Here is a 27,535-nt window from a genome sequence, read left to right as displayed (position 1 = left end):
GACAGTGGATGCCGCGACCAAGACCGATTCAGAGTGTGACTTCGACGCAGATTCCACGAGTCAGACACGATGCTGGAGCGTATACAGTCAAAAGCCAGCTGGATACGGGCTCGTGCACTTGGACAGGAGAGATACATGCTCCACAGCAGAGTAGATCCAGTGTTGGACGTTGTGTTAGCTGTGCGAGTACAAGCGGAGCCGGAACCGGAAACGGAAATAGAAGCAGAAGCAGTGCCAGAGCCAGAAGCGAGAAGTCAGAGCGAGAAGCCAGAAACAGAGTCAGGGGAAGGAACCGAGTGTGAGGCAGCGAGAGAGTCTGAGATCCAATAATCGATATCGTCGTTACGTCAGTTGTTGATCTTTGTTATCATCGTTATTGACGGTGATTCTGTTCTTGTCGTCCTTTCGTCCATCAAGTTCCGTAATATTGTGTTTTCCACCATGAATTGAGCTGCCTGCAGCACTGCCACCACCTCCGCCACAACCACCAGTTCGAGTGCCGATGGGCTGCGGCTTGGCTCGTTTCTCCTTCGAAACGTCTTCTGGATCGACAGGCACCAGTGTCGGTCGCTTGGGTGCCGGAGCCCAGATGTCCCTCGGCAGCCCCGATGAGGCCTCATGGGAAGTGTGTTGGCAGTGAGACCAACCTGTGGTCTGAGAGCGGTTGGGAAGGTTATGCTGTTGAGACGGGACTCGACAGACCGTCTGCTGTTGCTGCTGCTGTTGATGTTGTTGGAACAGCTCCGGGGCACCCGTCTGGGCCCTCGAGCAGGACAGACTGATCCTGCCGCTAGGCGCATCCATCATGAACTGAGTCGAGTGTGCTGAAGAGTCTGAAGATTGTTGCGTGAGACCGGGACACTCGTAGTCGACTGAGTCCGACGTCGTGCCGGGCTTGGTCATCCACGACATCATCTGCGGAGAATACGTCTTGTAAGGGCTGTGGTTGTAGTCGACGCCAAAGTGTTGTTGTTGTTGCTGCTGCTGCTGTCTTTGATGCTGTAGAAGCAGTTGGTGTTGCGGATGCTGCATCGGAGTTGGGGGCTGAGACTGTCTTTGGCCGTGCATGTTGTGCTGCTGAAGATGGTTGTGCCCGGCCGTGAAATAGTCAGGCAAATTTGCGGGACGACCCATGCTTTGGCGCCATGGCGACTGCATGTTCGAACCCATGTGGATGCCGAGCACATTGGAAGCGTGGATATTAGACTCATCGCTTTGTGAGATGCTGGCAGAGGCTCGCATCGGAGGGCTTCCTCCAGCACAAGTCTGCAGGGGGTTGCGAGGAAGCTCGTGCACGACTGATGGTTGAATGTACGTGTCAAAACCACGCCTGGCTTTGTCCGAGCAGAGGGCTTGTACGGAACGCCTGTACTCATCCGTGTCGGTATCCAGGCCTGCCGCGAGCCTCTTGGCAAGAATTTCACCTCCCTGAATGCTACGACTGATCTTGTTGCCGCCCGCATGGGGAAAGCAGCATATGCAAACATCACGTCGCCTCCAGTTCTGGTATGGCAGGTTGTGAAGCAGACAGGGGCAAATTAGGAGAGCTGGTCAGCACTGTTGTTCGAGTGCGGGAAGCCACACACACAAGCTGTGATCTTGGCCGCATGTCAGCGTACCGAACCGTACTCGAGAACGTACCACAAAGCCACAGCTGGTGCAGATCCAGTCGCCTGCCTGGACACACATTGGACCCGAGTTGCCCGTGTTGATGATCGGAGGCTCACTTCCGGTACTGCGTCCGCGGCCATTTGTGCCGTTGCGACTGGAAACGACTTTGGGGTTGATGCCGGGACCGATACTGTTGTTTGTCGTAGGAGGATGAAGAGTACGAGGAGTGCCTGGAGTTAGTCATCATCATCTCGAACTTCGATTGTCTGATGCAAACAGACATCACAGCTTACCCGATCCCCCACTGATGGAGCTTGTAAGCGGCAGCGAGAGTTTCCGGATCCTCGGCCGCTGCTTTTGATCCCTTCGAAGACAACGTCTCCACCACAGAAGTGAGGGCAACTCCAGCTCCGGTGGGCTGCAAAGGGATGAGCAAGGGTGCCGGCTGCACAGGATCGGTCAGGGTCGAGATCAGGCAAAGCGACGCGGCGTCCTCGGATTTGGTCGAGTTTCTGCCATGCTGTTCGCGTAACGTCAGCCCGTTAAAAGAAGACGAGAGAGATGACACGGCGCCATCGTACTGACTGCACGGGTTGTGCATGGTATTGCCTCGAAGCTGTTGATCGCCAACAACGTCGCTCTTGCCAAACTCGGGCATTGATGAGCCATCCTCGAATCTTCGGACGGGCGGCAAGCAGGTCATGGTCGGAAAGTCAAAGTTTTTGCGAGAAGAATTTCCAGGGCACGACGGAGCGAGAAGAGGTGATCGCTCTCCGACGAAGGATGACGATGACAAAGAGCTTGAGGTCAGAGCTGGAGTTGGGAAAGGAGGCGTAGTGGACCAACCCTGAGCGCTCCACACTTGACAGGCGTTGCTCTGCATGGTCGTCAACTCCGTATGGAGATCGCGGCTGGTCAAACCACAGCTCTCGCTTCCAATAAGGTTCTGGGCTCGATTCATGTCGTCTGATGTAGCCGCCGAAGGAGGAGCTACCAATGGCTGTGAGGAGTATGCGAGGGAGTGCCAAGTAAAGGAAAGGACGATCAGCGACTGTTCCGCACGTCAGTCGTCCAACACTGACAAGGCATAGACATGGCGACGCAGATGTGAATGTCAAGAAATCACTCACTTTAGGAGGAAGGCAATGCCGTGCTCCCTGGATCTTCAGGGTCATTATGGAGCGAGAGATAGCAGACGGCGAGGCTGTCGGAGCAAAGAGGGTGGGGAGTGGGGACCCCAAAAAGACGAAAAAGGGGTCGACGGAAAGCCGCGCTGAGCAATTCGTCGCTCTGATTCGGGAGATGAAGTGAGCAAGGAGACGAATTTGTTCTGTAAGGCTGAGCTGGGAGCAGATGTGCAAGCAGAGGTTGAGACTCCATCCGGCTAAGAAGGGAAAGCTCGATAAAGGAGGGGAGGAAAGGAAAGGGGGGAAGAATGAGGTCTATCAAAAGGAGGGCTTCATTTAAACGAAACTAGCTTGATCGAGTGGGGCTCTATTGGGGCTGCCTCTTGATGAAGCGTCGCCAGCTGCGCGGCTTTGAACGCCTCACCAGGCTCGACCCACCTTGCGTGCTGGGGCTTGTGCATGGAGGGAGCAGCTGCTTTTTGCTCAGCTTGGCTATCAACGTTTGGTAGCCAGTCCGAAGCTTATGCGGATGTAGGTTTTTGCGAGTATGATGTGGTGGAGCGCGAAGGAAAAGGCCAAACTCGAGATGTACGAGGAAGCACTGCAGCAGCAGCGTTCGTCGAAATCAACACTGATCTTGACCACAACGTCCAGGACGAGATAAGTACTGGCCCGCAGTTGAGGTAGAATTCAAGGTTTCCCACGAAGCTTGTCCTAGACGAACTCACAGAATTCTCAGGTTTCGTCGGATGGAGGCCGACGGACGGGTGGACCCACTTCTCGACAACCGTCGACGCACTTCTCACGCCCATGCATAAGCTTAAGAACGGTGGTTCGCCTGTGCCGACAACGGAAGAAGCCGTTGGTTTCCGACGCTCTCGTTGATGAAAGACAGGGTCGGGCTGATTCGTTGAGCCAGGAAACACTGCACACGGTCTCTTGCCAAGATCACCGGCTGCAAAGCCGATAGCTGAGCCGAACGTCGTCTCCGAGTGTTGACGGCGCAGAGAGTGTGGCCCCATGTTGCGAGTCAAATTAGTGTGCGCAGCAGAAAGGAGCGTGCGCTTCTGCAACACAGCGATTCAGCCCCCCAGCCCGTGCACGCATCCACGAATGTACGACTGCTCGACTGCCAGGGAAAGGCGACTGTCGACACTGATTACAAACGCTCAGGCAGCGTTCGGCCAATGTTCCAAGCGCTCAACTTGTGCGGCAGCGCCTTGACCTTTTGCTGTAACGAATGAAGCGACGGCTTGGAACGGATAATCGGCTTGTCACCTTGTTGCTCCTAACCGAAGTCACAGACCGTTCGTATCGGTTCAGGCTTTGCTGCAATTGTTGAACGGATCACGATCCTACCATGCAAACGAAGCTCTCAAAGTGAGCGAAAACAGGCACAGAGGCACGCACATGTGTGACATTCGGGTCGGCGCTATCTACTTGCTCTCTCCTTGACCCTCGCCCTCCTGCAGACTCATCTGGATGGCCCTTGCGATCGCCTCGTCCTCGTCCATCTCTTCATCCTCCTCGCCTTCGCCTTGTCCGGCAACGAGCGCTCGTCTCGCGCCCGAAGGCTCTGCTGATGTCATATCCACGTCTTCGTCGTTTGTGTGCGAAGCCTCCCCGGCTTGAGAGAGAGCGATGGCTTTCTGCAACATCGCATCTTCCGACTCGTCGTCTGCGTTGCGGCCTTCGCCGGTGATGGACTCGGCCCCTTTGACCACCATCGACCCGCTACCGGCCAATCCAGCAGCCGATCCTGTTGCTGGTGCTGGTGCTGGTGCTGGTGCTGCTGAACCCTCGGCTCCTTCCGAAACAGTAGGCAGCGTCGGAGCCTGCGAACCGGACGAGGTACCTTCGGCAGCCCTCTGTCGGGCCTGTTCTTCCTCGAGCGAGAGGCGCAGTGCCTGCGTGATACATTTCAAGGTGCAAGGTGGTGATGGTTCGTCAGCGATCAGTGCGCCATTCGGAGGATGAAGTGGCAAGAGGCAACGGCTGCGCAATTGCTCGCAATCCGATACTTACCATGGCCAGCTCGGGATCCATGCTTGGATCAACGCCGAATTCGAATTGGTTGCCTCCGCCGCCACTGCCAGATGGACCAGCACCCGAGTCGCCGCCCTCCTCTTGCAGGACAGGTGAAGAGAGGATGACATCGGAAAGCAGCTGCGGACCTGCTGGAACGCTCAAGAGGTGACTGCAGCAATCGAAGGAGTAGATTGAAGCACTTTCTGTCAGCATCAAGAATTGAAAAAAGGCGGCAATACGTCGTTCGATCAACTTACCTGTTCTCACCGCTGTTGACTGCCTCGATAAACTTGGAGAGCTTGTTCTCATTCTCGACGTCCTCTCCGAAGCTGACAATGTCCACAGCAATGTTGTTCTTCTTGAGCTTCTTTCCGAGCTTGATCAGGTCATCCTCGCTCTGCTCCACGGGCGAGCCGACAAATACGACGACCCTCTGCCTCTGGTTCTTGTTCTGTCGGTGCTTGAGCGCAAGCGAGGCGACGTTGATGCCAGTGGAGAGATCGGCGTTGCCGACAATCTTGCTGCGGTGAAGGGCTGCGAGGATCTTGCCAATGTCCTGCGTGAGCGTCACGAGCACTTCGGGGCTCTTGCCGGCCATGGTCATGAGGCCGACTTCGCTCTCTGGATTCGAGTTGGTCTTGGCATCAAAGATCATGCTGACAGCATCTGCCTGCGCTTCCCAGCGCGTGGGTGTGTAGTCTCCGTTTCGCATCCATTCGGAGTTGTCAAGCACCAGCATGGTGGCTTCGAGGACCATTGTGTTGATAAAACAGCGGCTAGACGGAAGCCAGCCTATTCACTGTTCAGAATGGGATGAGGATGCAAAGAGCTGGATCGCAACGTTGTGTGGCGGCGCGTCGTCTATCCGAACAATGAAGAGAATTACGCTGGCGAGCAATGGGTTCGAAGGTGTGAACTCTGGCGTTTAAGTGACTCGATTGTCTGTGCAAGGATGCCTGTGTAGACAGAGAGTGATGGCGAGGAAGTTGATGGTGACAGCAGAAAGAGTCGGATTGGCGTTGGCGCTTGCGTGTCTCTCTGTGGTTGAATTCGCCAAAGTGGAGCACAGAGACGCGCCAACCAACACGCAGCACAGCAGCACAGCAGCAGTGCACAAGCCCAGCTCAGGCTCAGCTGCCAAAATCGGAAAGAGCTCGGATTTCGGATCTTGGATCGCTCTCCAAATTGACTCGATCACCGGAGCGCCCTTCAAGCGACACAGCCAGCTCGAAGCACCATTTACCGGACGTTCACCATCATTCATTTCTGCTTGGCTCGCAACGAGTCCAGCTTTCAACACCAGCACACACAACACCTTGCACACAGAAACCAAGATATCAGAACTGTCCAGCATCTTCTCTCGCGCGTGACCGGTTCCAGCCAGCAGGAATCTCGCAGCATTTGTAGCAAATCACACCACATTCGACGGAGGATAGGCAGATAAGCGCTGCATTCGCTCGAGCACTAGCTTCGATCACACTTGCCGATAGCAACACAAAGCAATCTCTTCCGCCTAGTCAAGCCCTCGACCAAAGTATACTGCCGTGATGGCAGGGAGAATACGCGAAGTATGGGCGGAGAACCTCGAGGTGGAGATGGCCCTGCTGCGCGAGACCATCGAAACGTACCCCTATGTTGCCATGGACACCGAATTCCCTGGTATCGTGGCTCGACCAATAGGCACATTCAAGGGCTCCTCGGATTATCACTACCAGACGCTGCGCTGCAATGTGGACCTGCTCAAGCTCATCCAGCTTGGCATCACACTCTGCGATGAGAACGGCAACCTGCCACCGGATGTCTGCACGTGGCAGTTTAACTTTCGCTTCAGCATCAACGACGACATGTGCGCGCCCGACTCGCTGGATCTGCTCACCAAGGCCGGTCTGGATTTCGACCGACACGAAAGGATGGGCATCGACGTCGAGCACTTTGGCGAGCTGCTTATCACGTCGGGTCTGGCGCTTTTTGACGACGTCAAGTGGGTCTCCTTCCACAGCGGATACGACTTTGGCTACTTGCTCAAGGTGGTCACCTGCAGTCCGCTGCCTGCGCAGGAAGCCGACTTTTTCGCGCTGCTGCGGGTGTGGTTCCCCTGCATCTACGACATCAAGTTTCTCATGAGGAGCTGCAAGACGCTCAAAGGGGGCTTGCAAGACGTCGCCGACGACCTGCAGGTCAGTCGAATTGGTCAACAGCACCAGGCTGGAAGTGACAGCTTGCTCACCGCGACGACCTTTTTCAAGATGCGACAAAAGTACTTTGACGGCTCGATCGACGACTCGAAGTACCTCGGATGTCTGTACGGCTTTTCGTCGAGCTCGTCGCACGTCAACGGAATGGTGCACTACAGCCAAGGCCGGCCTGTGTCGATGCAGAGCTTCCACGACGCTTCTGCGATCCCTCGCTCGGTGTCGGGCGGGTACGCTGCTGCAGGAGGCTACGGCTCTAACTTTGGCAGTCCCTTCAAATCAAGCCTGTCCGCCTCAACCGAGCGCTGAACCCGATCCTCCTCTTTCGTTCATCCTTGCACGTCGTATCAAGTTTCCTGTATCACTACCCTGTATCTCTCTGTAACACTAGCATGCGGCCATCGCTGCGCGAATTTACTCGTCACTGTCTCTTATGCAAAGAAGTGCTCATGACAATAGCTCGCTGCCAGAATTGAACCAAGCACACTTCGCACATTCGCACAGTCGCAGTCGATCCCGGGGAGCAGTTTTGGAAGCTCAAAGAGCCATACTGGTAATACAAAAATAAGGAAGGGGCCAACGCTGTGAGGTGAAAGAGACGTCGGTGTGGACATCTGGGAGTCGGGCCGATGTGGAAAGCTTGGCTACGATAGCTTCTGATTGAGCAAGCGCCTCAATCGAAGGCTTCCTCTGCAGATTGCCTCACAAGTCGTCGTACCTGCGAAGAGAAGCGCAGCGTCGATGTGAGAAGATCGAAAGGTTCAAAGCGTCAGTAACAAGGTTGGCAGAGCGCATACTTTTGCGTTTGAGAGTAGGACCAGCGACTCACCTTCTTCTTGTAGCCAGCGATGTCTTCCCGGACCTGCTTGGCGGCGTCGATGTTGGCTGGCGAGTCAGTGTTGGGTACGTCGGCGGAAAGGAGACTAATAACGGAGATGAGCTGCGAGTGTCATCGAGATCGGAGCAAAGAAGGGCAAGGTTCAGAAGTATATCAGCAATAGATTCGCTGCGGCAACACACATGCGCCGACACGGGGTCAAGCTTCGATGGCGCCAACTTACAATAGACTCCACGGTGTGCACCGGCAACCAGCGCTCGCTCGCATCCTCGTAGCCCCATTCGTCATTGCCAGGAGCATGCAAGATCGAGATACAAACAGTTCCGTCTGCGTAAATGTTGGGATGCCACATGGGCGTGATGAACTTCATCTTGGGTGGGAGCAGCGGGTATTCTGCCGGGAATATCAACTCTGCTCGTAGGAAGCCGCCTTCGTAGAGTGTGTCGTTGGGGCCGATGATCATGATCTCCCATTCAAAAAGGTTGCTCTCATCTTTGAGACCGGCGCTGAAGCCGTCGACGGGACGTTTGCGAAGCTCGGTGAGCTGCCGTTTGAGCAGGAGCGTGTTACCCGAAGGCGACGATGTCATTGTGACTTGGCTGCGGTGCTTCTCTTGACGAGCGGGATGATGAGAAGCGATACGAACGCCAGTACGTCGAGCGCCAGACGGTCAGGCGTCGTGCTTTCCTTGAAGGCAGACAGAAGCTGAGTTCGGCCGTTCTGTGGCGAGATTTGCGAACTGGGTAAGCTCGAGCAGCGGCGGACGGTGGCGACTTGGTGAGGCTATTCTCTGCTTGACCGAGGAGCTTGCAAGGCAAAGCGAGCGTTGAAGCGGGTGGGCCGGTCGGGTGACAGAGTGCAAAGGAATCGAGAGGGCTGTCGAAAAGAGGGAGGCGCAAAGGTGAAAGTGGTTGGTGGTCAAAGCAGAAGAGTGCCACACAAACGTGCAGAGTGTCTCAGCAAGCACCCTTTCCACCAAAAATTGAGTCGGCAGATACCCGATGAGGGCCTCGAAAAAGCCAATCTGCAGCCAGCCCTTGCATGGCTTGAGAGCGCGCTGCTTCGTTCGCGACAAGTCCCTTTTCTTCTATGGTTGCTACTGCTACTGCTACTGCTGCCGCTACTGAGCTCGAGACTTCGCACTCACACAGGGCGCTGAGCAGGAAAAGCGGGCCTTGTTGCTGCTTCAATGCTCGTCTGGAAGCAATCAAGCTACGTAGAGAACACATAGAGAACACTACGGCAGTGCAAGCGGGTGGCGAGCAGGCACTCGCTCTAACATCTTAGAGCGTGAGAGGCAACATTTGACAGAAGAAAAGGGCCTGTGGAGGGCGAGAGGCGTCTGTTGTTCTTCGTCCACTGTGTCGCGTCTCGCAGCTCCGAAAAAGTGACACTGTCCACGGTGACGGCAGTGCATAGGGTCTCCTTCTCAACTTTCATCCCGAGCGATGCCTTTGCATCAACCTCATTAGGGCATGCGCTAGGAAGTACCACGACTCCTCCGGCTACGCTGGCATCCATCTAGGGCCGACAGTCCACGGCCTGGCTCTAGCAAAGCTAGCAACACCAACTCCTCACAACCATGTCGGCCGCTGAGCGCATCTCACGGAGAGTCTTGCGCGCAAGCACTCACGTCTCAACAATGGACTGCGGCGACGTAGTGGAGGGCGAGACATCCGAGCTACTGGCACGCTTGCGCAAGATTCGTGCTCGCTCTACCGCAACCACCCTGGGGTCCTCGGTTTCGGTTGCTCCGCCGCCCGACTCTTCTGAACCCGCAACAGCAAAACGCCAACGAGTCGATGGCTCAGGGCATCACGCCAGCGCTCACGACGAGCTTCGGTGGCAGGATAATTTGCTCACATGGACAAGAGGCAGCACGCTGGTTCGCACTTTTTCGTTCTCGAGCCCAGTGCTGCAATCCTTCTGGACACTCTTCAGCATGACTTCCCCAGACACAATACAGATCGCCCCTGGGAAGACGCGCGCCAATCAACACTCCAACGCGCCAGTCAGAGCGCTATGCGTCTTCTTCGAGCAGGCGGTGCACATCCATTTTCCCGGTATCGGCGAGCAGGTAGATATGGACCTCCCCTTTCGCTTCTCCAAGGCCTTTCCCGCTCCAGTCGGCTTCCTCATCCAACGCCAGATCGAATCAGAAGACGAGCGCATCGCTTCGAGGCTGCAACGTCCAACCACTCCGTCATCTCTACCGCAAACCGCATCCCGCTCTGGCTATCCTTTTCCTGATCTCAGCAGTTCGTCCGATTCGAGTTACAGCCTCTCCCACATGATCGACGACAACGACGAGGCTTCTACATCGCAGCTTCACCATGACGCTACACGTTTGCTGCCAATGGTCTTTTATCTCTCTCGATGCTACGACGATCTTGTGCCTGTGGATCGCTTTCCGCAGATGTCTTTCTCTCTTTGCCCTTCCAACGACCCCCGGCCCATCACACATGGTCCGGCGTCCCCCTTCGGTGAGATGGACGAAGTCGTCGTCTTTGTCTCCACTCACGACAGTCAGTTCTACCCCTCCTACATCGTCACCACGAGTGTACGAAACTCTGCGATCCGAATCTATGCTTTTGCTGCTCGACCAGAAGCATTCGAGTCAACCCCAACACTGCTCTCCACAGCACGTGTCCCTTCGTCTCTTGCTTTCACCAGCGCTGGCAGCAACCGTGCCACGAGCGCTGCCGGATCGCAGCCGTTGGGCAGTCAGGGCCTAGACGACCAAGGGCATCCCACGAAAGGCCACGCTCGCACTCTGTCAGATACGAACGGTGCTACCAGCAGTATAGCACTCGGCAGAGGGTTCCCAACTACCGTTCGAAAAAGTGCCCGCATCGACCTCGACAGGCGTACAAGCGGCATGACATCCGCCGCCATGGGCAGAGATCCAAGTGGTCGAAGCCGACGGATCAGCGCTATGCACTCAGGAGCCCCCGAACGCAGGTCCACCGGCCGCAAGGACGACCAGGCAAGTCAAGCTCGAGATCGCACACTGGCCAACATCTCCCACACGGCAGATGGCCTTCGCCTCCAGTCCCAGGCATATCCACACGATGCCATGATGGATGAATTGGGCGGCGGTGGTGGCACGAGCATGCGTATACCGAACATCCCGACGCCAGGGGCTCGCCTTCGCCGCAGCTCCCAGGTAGCAGCCCGCACGCCCTATGGCGGCCCCCGCAACTCGAATCGCACCTCGACTTCGGCTGTCAAATCAAGGCCGTCCATGAACCTCTCACGCCTAGACACCACCATTGACCCGACTCGCTTCTCGTCCACCATTGCTACGGGCACTGCGGATGGGATCCGCGCAGAAGCGATCGAGGCGGACAACGGAATCACCGACGATGGCGATGTCGATCTCGCCCACGTCGCCGACATGGACAGTTTCGCACGCAGCTTCGCTAGCGTGTGCCTCCTGGAGGAGATCAAGATCCCAGACTTAGGCTCACCTCAGGGCTTGCAGGATCTGCAAATCAGCAGCGCTTCGTTCGACCGTCTCGATCCTGACGCTGCTTACCTGTTCTTGTCGGTGCCGGCCATCGGCCAGACCTTCTGTCGCCGCCTCGGCTACCAGCGCCTCGGATCTCGAGACAAGTATCGGAATCTGCCCTTCTGCAAAGCACCCGCCAAGCTGCAGGCAGCTGCCGTCATCCAGAGCGCTGCTGTCGTGCCCGTCCAGACACTTTCGTCGGACTCGACAGAAGTAATCACCTTGTCGTCCGACGGAGCCTTCCAACTCCATTTTGCACCGCCTTCGTCCGGCTTAGTGGCGCTCGACATCAGCACATTTGGTCCTCTGACGCTGGCGCGCGACCGGCTTGCAGAATATGGCACCTCGATTCACCTTCGGGCAACGACAACGGGCACGAAAAGCTGCGTGCAGCTCGTGTCCGCGGGGTGTCCAGACCCGAATGACGTCGACCTCAACTTTCGTCCGAAGTGCTCCACCACTGCCAAAGTAATTGAAGTTCTGGCGCAGACCGTTCCCAGTCGACTCGTCGCAAAGATCAAATCAAGCTGGATCCAGACGCGTTTCCTCACGAGTGTCAGGCCGCTCACAAGGTACGGACGCGCAGCTATCGAAGCAGACTGGGACGCTCTTTCGCTCGTTCTTGGCTCCTCGCCGTCACATCCGAGCGTCGTCAGCCAAGGAGACCGGTGGCCCGCAGCTCACAGTCTCTTTGGAGACGATGCGCTCTTGCACCGTCTTGCTCAGCTTAGCAGCAGTGTCGACACTGTGAAGCCCAGCGGCGACGTGCGCGCCAAGGTAGAAGACGCATTGGAGCGGGAAGAGGCAGGCCATGTACTTTTGGCGCTGTACCTGCTTGCAGAAGAAACCCGCCTCGACACTTCGCATTCTGAAGAAGTCATCGGCAAAGTAGCACGTCTCGCCGTTGCTGTGGCTCAGCGGCACGAAAGCCTCTCCTGGGTCGAAGCGCTTCGTTGCCGCCTTTTCCTCGGTTCAGCGGATGTCAGCCTTGAGAGGGCGTCAGCGTCAATCAACCGCACGGTTGACGACCTTGAGAGTGTTCCCACGGATCTCTATCGTGTGCTTCTCAATATGGCCTCCGGTAGCCGTGAGCGTGTCTCTTCGCTCCAATCTTGGATTGCGACCAGTTCTGCGTCCGTCTACATCACTCATGCTGCTGGCACCTTTCCCGTACTGGACGCAATCCTTCGAACATTTGCCGTCTTCGCAGAGTCAAGTGTTCATCGCCAGCCTGTGTGGGCCACTGTAGTCGAAAGCATGATCAGCAACGGCCTTGACTTGGAAACGTTGCGGAGGCTGCCCTTTGGAATCTCGCTGCCCTTATACCAGGCAATCCGGCGTTGCCAAGTCGAGCCTCCAAGCGGGAAGAGCGCTGAGTTCTATCATATGATCCAGCGCGCTGAACTTGCTGTCAACGCCTCGACACAGCGCGACTTGCTGAGCACTGCCAACGCGCGGCAAATACCCGAACAGCTGATCAGGACATTGCCAGAGGACGCTCCTCTGGACGCCATCTGTGCCCAGCTCTTCAGTCGAGACTTTCGACTCCGCGACGTCGTTGCAATGCTCAAGACCGACTCGCTCAACTCGGTCTACGTTGCCGAAGGAGAGAACCAGACCGAGACCGCCATCACAGAGCAGCACAATGCTGCTGTGGCGGCCATCGGAGAACGTACTAAAGCGCTTCCTACAGGGCGAGCCATGCTGTTCATGACATCGCGGCAATTCTCAGCAACGCACAAGTGGCTCATCCCTCCCATCTGCTTGGCAGTCAAAGTGAGGCCACGTGGCACGACCATCGAACCGGACACCAAGGCCGAAACGGTAGGCCTGGACTGGCCCGAGTTTCACAATGGCGTAGCATCGGTGCTGGAGCTCAATTTGGCCACCAGTGTCAGCGTCGACTCAAAATGGATCTTTGCACATCTGGGCGAACAGGTCACTGCGCGGCATGCTGGTTTCTTGTACGGGCTGGGTCTGATGAAGCAACTGCCCTCTCTGACTCCTGTGCACGTCTTTCGGTATCTCAAGATGCGCAACAATCTGCTCACCATCGGATTCCTGCTCGGGATGGCGGTGTCGACCGTGGGCACCGCCGACCCCACCGCACGCCACTTGATTGGCATGCAGCTCACCGCTTTCCTGCCGCCGGGTTCCGCCCCACTCAACCTGTCGACCATCACGCAGACCGCTGGTTTGCTCGCGATGGGGCTTGTCTTTCTCGGTAGCAATCACCGTTGGACGGCGAAACGGATGCTCGATCAAATCGGCGCGCAGGAGTCTCCCACTCCCAATATCCAGCCGCAGCACCGCGAGGCATACTCGTTGTCGGCGGGCCTAGCGCTCGGCCTTGTCTACTTGGGTAAAGGACGAGGCGATGGAATGAAGAGTTTGCCGGACAAACGCATCGTCGCTCGTCTTGTACACCTCATCAAGGGAAGCAGTGGCACGACTGAGGGTTTCCCGACAGCGGACGGCTTGCGGCCTGATCAAGGACCAAAGGAGGACCCTGAGGTCAATCTGACTTCCGCACCTGCTGCCCTTGCATTCGGTCTGATGTACCTGCGCTCCAACAGCCGCATGATCGCCGACATCATGGCGCCTCCACGGACGTCACAGGAGCTTGACACGCTGCGACCAGATGTGCACTTCATCCACGTGCTTGCACGATCGCTCATCCTTTGGGACTCGATCCAGCCCAGCGCGGACTGGCTCCACAGCATTCTTCCGGCGTGGCTGCAGAAAAGAATTAAAGCTGGCAAAACGATTTCCGAGGCGGCTCAATTGGCGCAGATCAACATGGAGGCTGGCGCGTGCTTTGCGGTTGGACTGAAGTACGCTGGATCCAAGGACAGCAAAGCATGCGACTGCCTCTGGCAGCAACTCCACAAACTGGACAAGCAAGTCAAGGTGCAAACGGTCTCGTTCTTCTCCAAGATTCGCAAGGCGGCTATTCAAGCTGCACTGGATCAAGCAAGAATCTCACTCGCTTTGGTGCTCGCCGGAAGTGGCGACGTTGACTTGCTCCGTCACTTACGCAGAGCGCACGGTGACGTCGAAGGCGATGTCTGCTACGGCAGCCACATGGCATCGCACATGGCACTGGGCTTGCTCTTCCTGGGCGGGGGCCGCTTCACGCTGGGCACATCGGATCTGGGGATAGCAGCTCTGTTGATCTCGTTCTTGCCGCCCTTCCCACGCTGGAGCGGCGACAATCGCGCCCATCTGCAAGCTTTCCGCCACCTTTGGTATCTCGCCATCGAGCCAAGGCTACTGATCGCTGCGGACATCGAGACAAATCAGCTCGTGAGCTTGCCAATCAAGATTACATCCGATGGCAAGGCTTCGAGCGATTGGCATGCATCAACACCGTTGCTTCTCCCGAATCGTCTGCTTTCAGGCTCGATCCAGACCGCCACCAGCCGATACTGGTCAGCCAGTATGGACAGCAGCACAGTGTCCGATCGCACAGGGTCATCTGGGTCATTAGTAGCACCGGCGGCTAAGTCCTCTTCTGCGACCACTTCGCAGATTCTGTTCGTCAAGAGAAAGACGGCTCACCTAGACTTTCTCGCAGATCCGCACGGGAGCAGAAGCTTGTCATCGCGTGCGATCGAGACGGCGCCGATGGATCTTTTGCCCGATGCCACAGAGCTGGTAGGTCCAGGCGTGTCCGAGCTCAGGGAAGCGATGCGTGGGTTCCTGGATGTAGGCAAGCAGCGAGAACTAGTTCGCAGCTTGTGCCTCGTCTCAGCGTCGTCGCATGTCGAGGGTATTGCCGAGACGGATGCAATCGCACCGTCGATGCGAGCAGTCGCGATGGAGTGCTTGACCATGGACAAGATGTATGTGTTGCCCGCGTACGCCAGCATCGTGCAACTCCAACAGACTTCGTCGAGCTCGTCGCCAGACTGGCTTCGACACTACCGCGATGTGCGATTTGCCGATGAGTTCTACCAGCGTCACTATCCGCGATTGCTCGCAGATGGTGCCAACGCCAGCAAGCACATGCCGCTGGTGCAGCCTGCTCTGCTGGCGACATTGCGAAGGCGAGCTCAGCAGCAGGCAAAGGCGCTATTCGACCGCAGCGCCGCGCTCCGCGACGCTATCACAGACCTTCTCGCAGCGGACCAGGACGGTGCGTCACGTACGATGCTGTCCCAAGTCGAAGTAGGTGATGTGTGGAAGGTCTTGGTGGCGAGCGAGACGCCTAGTACTAAGGTGGGGCGGGAACTGGTCCAGTCAATAAAAGAGCACATTCGCACTTCGGTATCCGCTACTGACTCGATGGACGACGGCGAGAGCATAGCAAGTCTCAAGGCTCGGATCCGTCTTGTTACGGATGCAGCGTTTGGAAGCGCTGATAGGGCGCCCTGGACATCGTATATTCTTGATCATGTCGTGGATAGGCTGCTCGACGGTCTGTAGTTCGCGTAGGCTACTTGTCGCTTACAATCGAGATTATTTCAATTGCACTAGATGCCGACCACCGATTGAGCAAGCAGGCGAAGGGTCGTCAATAAATACCACACACGGATTCGCGGCTTCTCCGACACACGCGAGTGTCGAGCGCGAGAACTCTGCATCGTGGCCTCGATTGAGCCTTCACCGTCTTGATTCTTGCCCATGACAAAAGGCACAAAGAAGCCAAGCTCAAAGCCGGATGACCCGAAGCCTTGTGACGAGGGAAACCCGAAGCTGTCGTTCGGAGTCAAGCCAGGAGTGTCGATGCGTGTCTCCGTCGACCTGTGCGGAAGCCGATTCACACGGAGGGCAATGCTGAAGGAGCGACCGATGCGAACGCTAGAACAATCTTCCTCCTCTTACGTCATGTTCCGCTCCATGCCCCTCAACGTTCTTCACCCCCGTCTCTCAGATCGGCAGCAGCCCTTTCATAACCTCTTCCTCTACGAATATGATCAAGGATTCGAGAGACGCTTACAGGATGCTGAGAGCGACAGAACAGCTCACGTGGACAGCCAAGCTCGATCGTTTCAAACGCGGCTGCGACGACACTCGAGCTAGTAAGCGAGGGTGCGACCAAGAGCAAAGCCCATGGCAGAACTTTTCGGGGAGTCATCTCTCGAGCAAAGTCATCTTCAGCAAACCCATCGACAGGCCTTGGCATTCGCACAATGCACAGTGCCAGGGCAGTATTCTCAGCGCGTCGCAAGTGCCTTGCGTGGACCGTCAGCTTCGGATCATCGTCGAATGCGAAGAGGATTTCAACTTTTCAAGTGGAAATGCTCTGGGAGGACTTGGTAATAGAGCGGCATCTAGCCAGCTGGCGTTCTCTTCGCAGCCGACATCGCATTTGATCTTGGTACGAGGCCCGTCCGGTATGGAAGGGTGAGACTTGAAGCAGACAGATACTGACCACAGAAGCTACGTTGTGTTCTGATTTTGCTTTACGGAACGGGTAGCTGGACGTCGACCTCGTGCGCATCAACAAAGCCTACTTCCAAACGGAGCACAGGCTCAAGGCGGTCGTTGTGCGTCGTCAGGACAAGTGCGTGCTCATCCGGATGCTTGACGAGCACGAGTCATCCAAGGCCCGGCGTGCTCAACTCGAATTCTCCAAGCAAGAAGACGCCGAGACATTCCTGTCACTGATCGAGGTGAGTCGACTCGCATCTTGGTGTCCTGTGCTTCGTTCGAGAGCTGACCTGGGATCTCGTTGCGGACCGCAGCCGGACAGTACGCTGCTGGCAGAAGGTCGCAGCGTACCCGTAAAGCAGGACAAGGGCAAGAGCAAAGAAATGGCTGAGGTTATCGTCTCTGCGAACAACCAAGGCGTCACGAGGGAACCGTACAGGACGGCGGAGGTTAACAATGATGTTGCTCTAGATGTCTCGAAGCCCGAAAACCAGGGCCAAAGTCTCGGAGAGAAGCTGTTGCAATTGCAACAGTCTCGCCTTGGCCAGCCCCTCGCTGGACCGTCGACCGGCGGCAGCTTTCCTTTACACTCTCAAGGACAAGACTGGAACGCCCAGACTCCAACCGCATGCTGCTCCTGCTGTGTCCATGCAGAGCGTGCCGAGAACAGCAACAACAACAGCACCTTCACACCTACGACCGAGTATTCGACAGCCGAGTTCGGCTCAAGCTTAGACAACCTTGTCGGCGTTTACCAGGGACAGGGACAGGTGTCTACTCCGTTTACGGAGCCAATGGAGCTGACGGAGCTAACCGACGTAGGAGAAATGCATGGGAAGGAAGAGGAGGACGTCGATGACGGACTCTACGGATGGCCCGACGCAAGTGCAGTCGAGTGCATTATAGACGACATTTGCAGCCTCTGCCTCAGGGATTCCCATCTCGAATGGGTGATTGCACGCTGTGTAGACCAGCACTTGCAGGGTTCGGAGGACAGACCATCTGTGTATTCTCAGTGAAAAGACATGTTGGCGAGGACGACGAGATCAAGAACAAACGCAGAACTGCATCTTGGCAATATGGAAAAAGCTCGAGAGCCGGAATTGGAGGCGGCGGCGGTGTCGAGATTGGATTCCTGATTTTGAGATTGAGAGACATGCGAAGCCGAGGGGGAAATCGCTATCTCTCCTGGCGAAAAAGACGCGCTGCGCTGCTGCAGCCAAGCAAATCGTTCCTCATTTTTATTTGGCCAATTAGCGCAGCACAGAGAGAAAGGACCCTGTCCCTCCACGCTTTGGACCAGCGCCGCTTTGTGGGTGAATTGATTCCTTTGAGCCGTTTTGGAAGCGATGTGCCGGATTGCCAGCCTGGATCTTGTCGCTAGCAATTCAGTCAAAATTAACCACACAGTCGAAAGGCTCGCTCTGACGACTGCGATTTCCAACCTGGTTCTGTCAGTCTCTCTCTCTCACTCGTCTCGCTCCACCCTCCACCGCAATCTGCAAGTTCTCTCCCTGAACCTCTTCTCTTCCTCATCTCACCTCCTTTCTCTTCGATTCATTTGGTCCTCTCCAGACAACTTCAACCCACTTTCGTCTCGGCCTCAGATCGGCGCCTTACATCTTCGACCAACCAGTTCGCAGCAGTCACGGCGGTAGAGGTTTGTCACCCAGCGCTACACGCACACACCGAAGCGCTTCCGTTCAGGCTCGCCTTTCGTCGTGCGCAATCGTCACGCTTCCCTTTGGCAGCTGGCTCTGGCATGACCGCTGACAACTACCTCTGAACTCGCGCATCATTCTAACGTGGTCACCTCAACTATGGCGACCACGTCGCGACGCCGTTCGTCGCACGGCCTCACCTCGTCGGGCTCTTCCACCCAGCTGGCTCGACGTGGCTCCTCCTCTAGGCTGGGTGGCGCTCGAGGTCGCCTCGATCCGAGCCTCATGATGTCTTCCAATGCCGCGCCAGCCAACGGCAGCCGCGATCGCTCTCCTAACGATGATCGGAACGGCGACAACGACGACGACGATGCAGCAGCACCAGCAGCTCAGCAAGAGGCCGCCGCGGCCCGTCGCAACAAGTCCACTGACCGTCTGCAGCGCTCCAGGGATAGCAGCTCCCATCTCAGCAACAAGCGCTCCAAATCCTACACTTATCTCGGCATGACTGCTGGCGACGATGGCCATAGCAGCAGACGCCGCAAACCAGCCAGCAGAAAGGGCAAGAGTCAGAGGACGGACGACGACGGCTGGACCAGTGCCAGCGCTGAAAACACACCCAGCGATCACAGCGCCAACGCTTCGCCATCCAGCAGCCCCGGAGACGACGGCGGTCTCGTCTTGGGCATCAAGAAGCGCCCATCTAATCTCAAGCGCATTTCGACCAACTCCACCTTGCCTGCACCCAGCAAGGAGTCGTTCCCACAGCAGCCCAACACACCCAGGGCGAGCGCAAAGATTCTCGAGCCTGAGAACGGTCACATTACGCCCGAGCGTAGACCCTTTGAGGCTGCTGAGGCGGCCGGCGCTGCTCAGTCTCCGTCCTCGTCATCCAGGTTGGTCGCGCCTCCTGCTGAGTTGACACGCGAAGATACTTCGAGGACGTTGGTTGATCATCGCAGGGACGATTCGGCCACATTGTCCCGAACTTCGCCACAGATTGCTGCCCTCGACCAAAGCTTGTCCTCCCTCAGACTTGAAACCTCACCGTCGTCCGAGAAGGCTGCGAATCGAAGCGGCCCTGCACTCACGCTCGATCCCGTCGGCCACGCGCGCCATCACCGCGTCTCCTCCAACGCTTCGAACCGCACGCTTCGTTCCTCGGTGCCACCCGTCTCATCGCCATCGTCAGTGCGGTCCAAGTCGTCCGTTCTCTCCAACCGCTTCCCCCTCTTCTCTAGAGATACGCAGGCCGCAGCGCCACCCATGCTCGACACACACAATGCTCTAGCCGGTCGCCTCGGGGCACGACACGAGGATCGTGGCGATCTCTTGGCACCCTTGGCAGGTCCGAGTCGAAGCGGTCGCAGCGTCAGCGCCATGACGTCGAGCACCAGTGCACCCGTTGGACTCGATCAACTGCCACACGGATCTCTCGACAGCCGGTCTCAGACGCTGCACAAGGCCGCCTCGAGCAGGGGTTTGCATTCCAATGTTGCTATGCCGTCGCCGTTGTCTACGACCACGCAGATCGCCGCGGGCACTCTGGGGCACGGCTCGCAGCACCAGCAGCAGCGATCCAGCAAGGACACGGCCGGCGATCGCCGAAGGACTACCAGCACCCAAAGTCTCACTGCGGCCGATGCGGCCAAGCTCGCCGCCAAATTGCGCCTAGCTCGCGATTCTATGGATGACCACGGGCACGGTGGATACGGCACCGCACAACGTGGCGCGCAGGCATACAATCCGCTACTGGAGAAGTACAAGAAGCCGGTGGTTTCGACGTTTGTCAAGGATGCGTCGACCGAGGCGCCCCATGCGATCGAGGTGCCGGCCCACTCGGTCTATTCGAAAATGTTCTCGCAGGCGCACGACAGTCAGGACGGCGACGGAGCTGGCCGGCGCATGATCCGCTACGTGATGGGATATGGACTCAGTGGCCCGCCCATCGAGAAGAGCCATCTGTCGGATGCCTTGCTGGGACCGAATTTGGATCTGGCGGACTTCGAGTCGAGCTGGGCACCTGCACTGGCGTATGCTGCCGGACTGGGAGCAGCTGTACCGCCTCCCGTGCAGACCGAGTATGGACTGGTGACGCCCGAAGCGGCTGCTGCTGCTGGCGGGCCCAACTCGACGCCGTTGCATCTGATACACGGGCTTACCACCACGTCGCCGGATCCGTTCCCGCTGGATCCCACGGACGTGCCGGCGCTGCAGCAAGAGGCGGATGTGTTCGACAGCCACCCGGTGTCGCAGCTCGGTGCCAACTCGGTCCAGCTCGTGGATCCAGGACTGATTCGCGCGATTGCCATCACAACCAACGCAATTGCCGTTCACCGTTCGCACGTGGTGACACGCCGCTACGCCGATCCGATGCGGGAAGGTCTGGAACGGGTGGTGCGGTCTTCGGGCCGCTACGTGCCGCCTGCCAAGACGAGTGCCAGTGTCGGTGCGAATGCCGCCCCGAACTCACCACAGGTGGGCGGCTCAAGGTGGGGGCGCAAGACGGCACCCAACAGTCCCGTTGGATCGCGTATCAGCGACGGTCGCGGCGGCAACCGACCGGGATTTCAGCGTCGCAACACGTCCGACACGTCGCAGCACTATGTGCAGTACTCGAGCCACCATCCGTCCGGGCTGGGGCATCAGAGTAACAGCACGTCGTCGAACCTGGCTGGTCAGCTGTACAATCTGGTGGATGCAGCTGAGCATCCGGTGCGCAGTCTCAAGCGGGTGTGGTCCGGTGGGATTGCGAGGGGAGGGTTGGCAGCGTTGACGAGGACGGACGAGGAATGACGAGGCGGTGCGGAAGGGGAAAGACTCTCAAGATGTTGATGTGTTAAGAATGCACGGACTGTGTTCGAGCTTTTACCCCGTGTGAGTGTGGGTTGTGGGAAAGATTTGACATTTCATAAAGGGCAAGAAAAGGTGACAGTGATTGTACGGCCCCTATCAAAAGGTGAGAACAAGTCGTTCAGGGCTACTTAGAGCAGAGCGAGGCCGGCAGCGACGGCAGCGAGAGCAGAGCCGAAAGCGGCGATGGCGCCGACGTGGAAGGTCGTGCCCGAGGACTTGCCCGTGCCGCTGCTGGAGGAGGTGGCGGTCGAGTTGCCGTCTGCGGTGCTCTTGAGGGTCGAGGGGACCTTTCCGTCGAGGAAGGTCGAGTTGCACGTGCCGTTAACCGCACCGGCGAGGCGCTGGTTGGAGTTGTTGGGGAACAGAACCGCGTAGAGGCCGTGGGTGCAGTCTGTGCAGAAGGCGGTCTTGTTGGCTGCCAGAGCCTGGAGGCTCTGCTGCTGCGTGGTTTCGTTGCCGAGGATGCTCTGGATCGTGCTGAAGCTGATCGGCTGCTGGGTGGTGTTCTGGAGGGCGTACATTTCTTTGGTGAGGCAGTACTCGCCGGCGCTGTTCTGCAAGCAGCCCGCGGTACGCAGCTTGTCGTACGAGTTGATAAAGTAATACACCAGAGCCGGGATGTTGGCGCCGTTGTTGCTCTGCAGATCCGACCCGCAGCTCTGCAGCAGCGTCCCGTTGGCCGTCGCGAGCTGTGCCTGCGTGCACGCCGTCTTGCCCGAGCCGCAGATCGAGTTGGACAGATAGTTCTGCAGCCCCGGGACGACGGAGCTGTTGCCAGCACTGGTGAGAGCGCCAACGGCATTGGGCAGTGCCAGGCACGACGAGATGTTCGAGTTGGTCACGAGGCCGACGAGCGACGAGGCGCAGTTGCCCGACAGGCCGTTGATCAGCGATGGGTCCAGCTGGGCCGAGGCGCTGCCGGACAGACCGACGACGGCAGCCGCGGCGGCGGCGACGAGGGAGGTGGTGCTGACGGCGCGCATGGTTGGATGCTAGGTAGGGAAAGGTGCGGTTGGAAGGAGTAGAGGGCGAGGGAGGGCGATGGAGGAGCGTGTGGGAGAAGAGAGGGGGGAACGAGGCTATATATACGCTGCAGATGGTGGCACTTACTGCAGAGGACGAGGCCAGTTGCCATGAGCCTGACCTCGCATATTGAGGGAGCGATCCAAAGCTGCAGATGAACGCGGGTTGCAGTCGGAGCTACACTGGGACAACGGCGGTGGGGGCAATTGGCATGCCAAAAAGGCCAAGAAGAAAAGCAGACGCGGGCAAAGTGAAGCAATCCATGCACTGTTCCCCGTCTCAGCTCTAGCACCGTATTGGCTGTCCCACTCCGCAAGGCTGTGGGTGTGTAGTGGGTCTTTGGTGTGGTCGGTCAACGCCCATGCCCATGCCCATCCTGGTACCGCACCCACCATCTTGAACTGCTTACGATCTCACGTATCATCGACAGGGTCCTCCTCCTCGACCTACAAGTAGCGTTGGTTGGCATGCATTAAGCGAGCCGAACGAAGCTCCATGCAGAACCTACAGGAAAAGAAAATGGAATCAAAATGCGGGGGTTTCCCAGCATTTCGGCTTTTCACTTGGCAAAAAACGGGTCAGTGCACAGCTTTTTCCTGTCTGTCAAGCGGTTGGAACTGAAACAATCCGAACTCTAACTTAGCTCGTGCAGCAGTGGTTCGTGGCATCGCAAGGGTGCTTGCTATCTCGAAGGATGGTCCGATGCCGACTCTACTCTCACATCTATCACTTTGTGCGGCGCACTTGCCACCTTGAACTTGAAAGTATTTCCGTTCGCATCGAGTCGGAGCTCGAAAGGAACCAAGCCAGACCAACACGGCACGGCGGAGGAAGAAGAACAAAGGGAGACGCTTGCTATTATTGTATTGTCCGTCTTTGTTCTCACGGGTCGAGGGACCCTTTCACCCTTGATTCAGACACCGCCCCTCGTCCGCTTCATTCTCTCTCCCTCTCTCTGTTCCGCGCGTGCGCTTCTTGAACAATCCGGATTGTCGCTTTAGAGCGGCGATAGAACACACCCTCTCAAACGCGGATCCGAAGTCGCCCACGGGAAAGGGCTTTGGAAAGGCCGACCTCTAAGTCGCCTTACACGAAGTGATTTCTCATGCCTGCTGTAATTTGTGGTTCACCGGAGCAAATCAACACGTTCAGGCTCGTGTTCGGTCTATTCGCCGTTTACGGCGACTGGGTCGAGAATTACGATGTGAGCACCACGGTCAAGATTGCGCACAGCTCCAGTGAAACTGTCATTGTGCTTCTGTCGTTGAATGACATGCGCAAGCTGCTTTTCAGCAGCACTAGAACGTCCCCACCTCGAATGCGTCCAGTGCAGCCCGAAGTCGATCCACCGACTCCTGCTTGCCCAAGAACAGGAACAGGTCCGCCAGTGGCGCGCCTCGTTCCCTCTCGCTGATGGCGAATCGGAGAGGCGCGAGCACGGCTGCTTTCTTGACTTTGCTCTTTGCTCCTCCCTGCTTGTCTCCTGTCGCGGCCTCCACGGGCGGCTGTGCATTGGAAAGCAGCTTGGGCAGATTGGCAATCACCTCATGGATCGCATCTCTCGACCATTCGTCCAGCTGGAGGAAGCGATCGAGGGCGAGAGAGACGGCGCTGCCGAAATGCGTGTGCACCAGCGCATTGCGTTTGAACAGCTCGATGCATTCCACCGGGAACGACGGGCGGCAGAACAGAGGCGTGGCTGATTGCGGCACGTCGTACAGCGTCGCCGAGGTGCCCTTGGTCAGCTCCAGCACCGTCTCGACCAGCCGTGGCTCATCGAATCTCTGCGCCACTTGCGGGAACGCTTGCACCAGGCGAGGCTTGACTTTGGCCACCAGTTCCTCCCTCCCTCCACCGGGCGTTGTGTCCGCCAGCTTGAGCGCCACGTGCCGCGCATTGAGGTAGTACAGCTTGCTCATATCCACCGTGGCCCTGCTCCTGTTGACATGCGCAATATCGAACCCACGCACCATCTCGCCCATTGTCAAGACGTCGTATGCCGTCTCGTCCGTCTGCTCCCCGCCTCTCCCCTCATGATACGCCAGATTGTTATACCCCATCAATCCCAAAAAGTTACACAGTGCTTCCGGCTCGAGTCCCTTGCTCCGGTAGCTCTCTACGCGCACATCACCCGTGCGTTTGCTCAACTTGGTTCCGTCCGCATTCACCAGCAGCGGCAGGTGGGCGAACTGCGGCGGCTCCAGCCCCAACGCCGCGTACAGCCAAAGATGCTTAGGCAGCGACGGCAGCCACTCTTCGCCCCTCAGCACGTGCGTGATGCGCATCTCGTGGTCATCCACCACGTTGGCCAGGTGGTACGTCGGCCACCCGTTGGATTTCAGCAGGATCGGGTCTTCCGTGCCCTGCCGGTGCGGGTCCGCGGGGAAGTGCAGCCTGCCGTACACCAGGTCGTCGTGATCGAGCGCCGACGTGGGCGCACGCAGCCGGACGACATACGGCTTATTGAGGCTGATCAGGTGTTTCGCTTCCGACTCGGTGGGCGGGATGTAGCTGTCTCGCAGCGGCATATGTTTCGTCCGTGTTGGTGATTCGGGTGCGCCGACTTCCGCGCGGAAATCCCGATACGCCTTTCCTTCGCTAATCAGCCTCTCTGCGTACGCGCGGTACAAATCCAGCCGCTCACTCTGAACATATGGACCATGCTGGCCACCTGCAGATGGGCCTTCGTCGTAGTCGAGCTTGGCCCACTCGAGGGTCTCTTGCAGCGCCGCTACTGAGCCGGGCACGAGTCGCGTCTGATCCGTATCTTCGATGCGCAGGATCCATTTTCCTCCGAGCGCGCGCGCGTAGAGATGGTTGAAGAGTGCCGTGCGTAACCCTCCGAGGTGGAGGTAGCCTGTCGGCGAAGGCGCGAATCGTAGACGTGCTGGTTTCGAGGTGGAAGACGAGGAGGCTGCAGTGGAAGCGGTACTTGTGGAGAGCAGACGCCGGCGAGTCGAGGTGGATGGTGGACGGCTGCTTCGCAAACAGCTTGCACAGCTGCGTGCCGTTGACATGCTGTTGCAGCACAGGGTGGCTTATATCAAAGGTGTGGCCGAGGAAGTCGTTAGGAAAGCAACAACAAGGTCGTTTGGCATTCTTTTCTTTTTTGACAGGTTACCCATAAGGAAAAAAAGGCGCCGAGATCCGAAAAGTCGATTTCTTCTCAAGCCTCCACGTTGAATGCACGCACAGACGTTGACGCTCACCACCAATCCAATGGCACTCGAGCTCGCCATAACTATTCGAGCCACACTTTTTGCGTGAGATGCACACGAAGCTCAGATCGAATTCACCAGCGCGCAGGTAGAAGGCTCGCAGGGTGAATCGCTCTCTCTGCTGCTTGAGCATGGCATCCGCACACAATGGCGCATCGGGTGCCGCTCCAGCTTCCGCATTCACCTTGATCCTACTCCAAGTCTCCGCCCGCGCTTTGACGTTCGTCCTCAATCAGCTTCTAGTCCGACTAGTATCACCTAGCATCTTCGGTCTAGCCAACATCCAGCTCGAGCTACTGCTGTCGACCATCCTCTTCCTTTCGCGCGATGGATTCCGCACCATCCTCATCCGCAACGAGCCGGTTGGCTCCTCCTCCGAGTCGACTGAAGATGCGGGCAAGCCTACTGGTCCAAGAGGCGGTATCCCTAACTCGGTTCACAACATCACGCTGATGCCTATCCCGATTGGGTTCGTGCTGACCGTCGCCGCATGCACCGCGTATGTGCGATACATTTCTCCAGACGCCATGCATGCCGTGCCCACCTTCCACGTCAGCATTGCGCTCTACGCCTTGGGAGCGCTGAGCGAACTGGCTTACGAACCGCTGCTGATCCGCGCTGTGCGACTCGGACATCCAGCCCTGCGGGTCAAGGCGGAGGGCGCAGCAGTGTTCGTCAAGGTCATCAGCACCATCGCTGCCATCCTCGTTCTGCCTCGCTGGTCCACCGCTCCACTGCTTTTGCAGCGTTACCTGGTAGACGAGAGAGCGGTGGCACTCCTCGCATTCGGATTGGGACAGGCGAGCTTCGGCCTCACCATGCTCGCCGTACACTTGTCCTTCTTCGTCAAGCACTATGGGGTGCAAGATACCTTCGACCTGTACATTCCTCGCGCCGAGCATATCACGCGCACCGAAATCACTTCGAAGCAGAAACAGACGATGACGGTATGGTTTGATCGCACCACTCTCTCGCTGTGCGCGACAATGTCTCAACAAGGCATCCTCAAACACTGTCTGACCGAGGCGGACAAGTTCGCTGTCGCTCGGTACGCGACGCTCGAAGACCAAGGCGGTTATGCCCTCGCTTCCAACTACGGCTCGCTTGTTGCGCGGATCCTCTTCCAGCCAGTGGAGGAAACGAGCCGTATTGTGTTCAGTTCCGAACTGACAGCACTCGATCCAGATGACGCAGTATCTCAGCTCCCCGCTACGTCGAAGCCCGTCGCGCTCGAAAGAGTTGGTGGAATGCTCTCGGGCCTATTCAGGTTGCACCTACTCCTAGCGTGCCTGCTCACAACGTTTGGCAGCCCGCTCAGCACTGCATTCTTGTACATCATGGCAGGCCCACGGTGGGCACTCGAAACCAGCGCACCTGCGATCCTGGCTGCGTACACGTTCTACTTGCCCATCATGGGCATTAATGGGGTGGTCGAGGGCTTTGTTCAGTCGGTCGCTAGCCAGCGCCAGGTCAAGCGGTACAGTCGCGTGTTGCTGGCGGCAAGCGGTGTGTTTGTCGGTGCGCTGGCCGGGGTAAATGCGGGCGTGGGGCGGAGCGAGGCGATGCGGTCGCTCGTGGGGAAGACGGGGTTGGTGTGGGCGAATGCGGTGAGTGCGGCAGTGAGGGCTGGGTGGTGTTGGCTGTTTTTGGGCAGCTACTTTCGCCTCGCTGCCGCTTCGGCCGATCGCAACGGCGTCTTTGATGTGTCGGCTGTGACCTTGCGTGCAGCGGTGCCCTCTCGACCCACGCTCGCTGCGTTCGCACTCGTGTCGGCCGTTCTCCGTCTCGTGGTGCCAAGCCTGATGCCTTCCCACGCCGAGCTGCTGCTAGGATCCACGGGCGGACGACTGCAAGCATTGCGGCTGCTGCTGCCGACACTAGCCTTAGCTGCTACGTGCCTCGGCGTGGTACTGGGCGCTATCGTGCTGTTCGAGCGCAACGCGCTGGTCAGAGCACTGCGATCGTTAGGTCGGCGCGGGGTTCAGAGTGGGAAGGATGGGGAGACACGCAAGACTCAGTAGCGGAGTAGTGTAGGGGGGAACGATATACAATGACAGGTGGAATTGATACAAGACAAAGCAACGGCCTGCAAAA

General features: G+C 57.6%; 10 protein-coding genes across 10 annotated transcripts; 5 read left to right on the top strand and 5 right to left on the bottom strand.

Moving 5' to 3' along the window:
- Positions 1-342: 342 nt before the first annotated feature.
- On the bottom strand, positions 343-2,314 carry EX895_004831 (uncharacterized protein; the record flags this gene model as incomplete). The annotated part of the gene is made up of 3 exons (XM_029885425.1): positions 343-1,503; positions 1,642-1,801; positions 1,905-2,314. 3 exons carry the CDS (start codon positions 2,312-2,314, stop codon positions 343-345), a joined length of 1,731 nt encoding a protein of 576 aa, XP_029737991.1.
- A 1,860-nt stretch (positions 2,315-4,174) lies between these two features.
- On the bottom strand, positions 4,175-5,523 carry EX895_004830 (uncharacterized protein; the record flags this gene model as incomplete). The annotated part of the gene is made up of 3 exons (XM_029885424.1): positions 4,175-4,645; positions 4,764-4,935; positions 5,024-5,523. 3 exons carry the CDS (start codon positions 5,521-5,523, stop codon positions 4,175-4,177), a joined length of 1,143 nt encoding a protein of 380 aa, XP_029737990.1.
- A 790-nt stretch (positions 5,524-6,313) lies between these two features.
- Positions 6,314-7,267, top strand: EX895_004829 (uncharacterized protein; the record flags this gene model as incomplete). Its single annotated transcript, XM_029885423.1, has 1 exon — positions 6,314-7,267. One exon carries the CDS (start codon positions 6,314-6,316, stop codon positions 7,265-7,267), a length of 954 nt encoding a protein of 317 aa, XP_029737989.1.
- Positions 7,268-7,631: 364 nt separating this feature from the next.
- EX895_004828 (uncharacterized protein) lies at positions 7,632-8,385 on the bottom strand (the record flags this gene model as incomplete). Its single annotated transcript, XM_029885422.1, has 3 exons — positions 7,632-7,676; positions 7,788-7,898; positions 8,020-8,385. 3 exons carry the CDS (start codon positions 8,383-8,385, stop codon positions 7,632-7,634), a joined length of 522 nt encoding a protein of 173 aa, XP_029737988.1.
- A 1,053-nt stretch (positions 8,386-9,438) lies between these two features.
- Positions 9,439-15,735, top strand: EX895_004827 (uncharacterized protein; the record flags this gene model as incomplete). Its single annotated transcript, XM_029885421.1, has 1 exon — positions 9,439-15,735. The coding sequence occupies one exon, from the start codon at positions 9,439-9,441 to the stop codon at positions 15,733-15,735; it is 6,297 nt and encodes a 2,098-aa protein (XP_029737987.1).
- Positions 15,736-16,222: 487 nt separating this feature from the next.
- Positions 16,223-17,702, top strand: EX895_004826 (uncharacterized protein; the record flags this gene model as incomplete). Its single annotated transcript, XM_029885420.1, has 3 exons — positions 16,223-16,630; positions 16,731-16,925; positions 16,998-17,702. 3 exons carry the CDS (start codon positions 16,223-16,225, stop codon positions 17,700-17,702), a joined length of 1,308 nt encoding a protein of 435 aa, XP_029737986.1.
- Positions 17,703-18,503: 801 nt separating this feature from the next.
- On the top strand, positions 18,504-21,140 carry EX895_004825 (uncharacterized protein; the record flags this gene model as incomplete). Its single annotated transcript, XM_029885419.1, has 1 exon — positions 18,504-21,140. The coding sequence occupies one exon, from the start codon at positions 18,504-18,506 to the stop codon at positions 21,138-21,140; it is 2,637 nt and encodes an 878-aa protein (XP_029737985.1).
- Positions 21,141-21,328: 188 nt separating this feature from the next.
- On the bottom strand, positions 21,329-22,183 carry EX895_004824 (uncharacterized protein; the record flags this gene model as incomplete). The annotated part of the gene is made up of 1 exon (XM_029885418.1): positions 21,329-22,183. One exon carries the CDS (start codon positions 22,181-22,183, stop codon positions 21,329-21,331), a length of 855 nt encoding a protein of 284 aa, XP_029737984.1.
- A 1,338-nt stretch (positions 22,184-23,521) lies between these two features.
- EX895_004823 (uncharacterized protein) lies at positions 23,522-25,240 on the bottom strand (the record flags this gene model as incomplete). The annotated part of the gene is made up of 1 exon (XM_029885417.1): positions 23,522-25,240. The coding sequence occupies one exon, from the start codon at positions 25,238-25,240 to the stop codon at positions 23,522-23,524; it is 1,719 nt and encodes a 572-aa protein (XP_029737983.1).
- A 332-nt stretch (positions 25,241-25,572) lies between these two features.
- On the top strand, positions 25,573-27,462 carry EX895_004822 (uncharacterized protein; the record flags this gene model as incomplete). Its single annotated transcript, XM_029885416.1, has 1 exon — positions 25,573-27,462. One exon carries the CDS (start codon positions 25,573-25,575, stop codon positions 27,460-27,462), a length of 1,890 nt encoding a protein of 629 aa, XP_029737982.1.
- Between the last annotated feature and the right edge of the window lie 73 nt (positions 27,463-27,535).

This window comes from Sporisorium graminicola, chromosome SGRAM_5 (genome assembly GCF_005498985.1).
Source record: "Sporisorium graminicola strain CBS 10092 chromosome SGRAM_5, whole genome shotgun sequence".
NCBI lineage: Eukaryota > Fungi > Basidiomycota > Ustilaginomycetes > Ustilaginales > Ustilaginaceae > Sporisorium > Sporisorium graminicola.
Note: the sequence above shows the minus strand (reverse complement) of the source record. Positions and strands in the feature narration are given on the sequence as shown.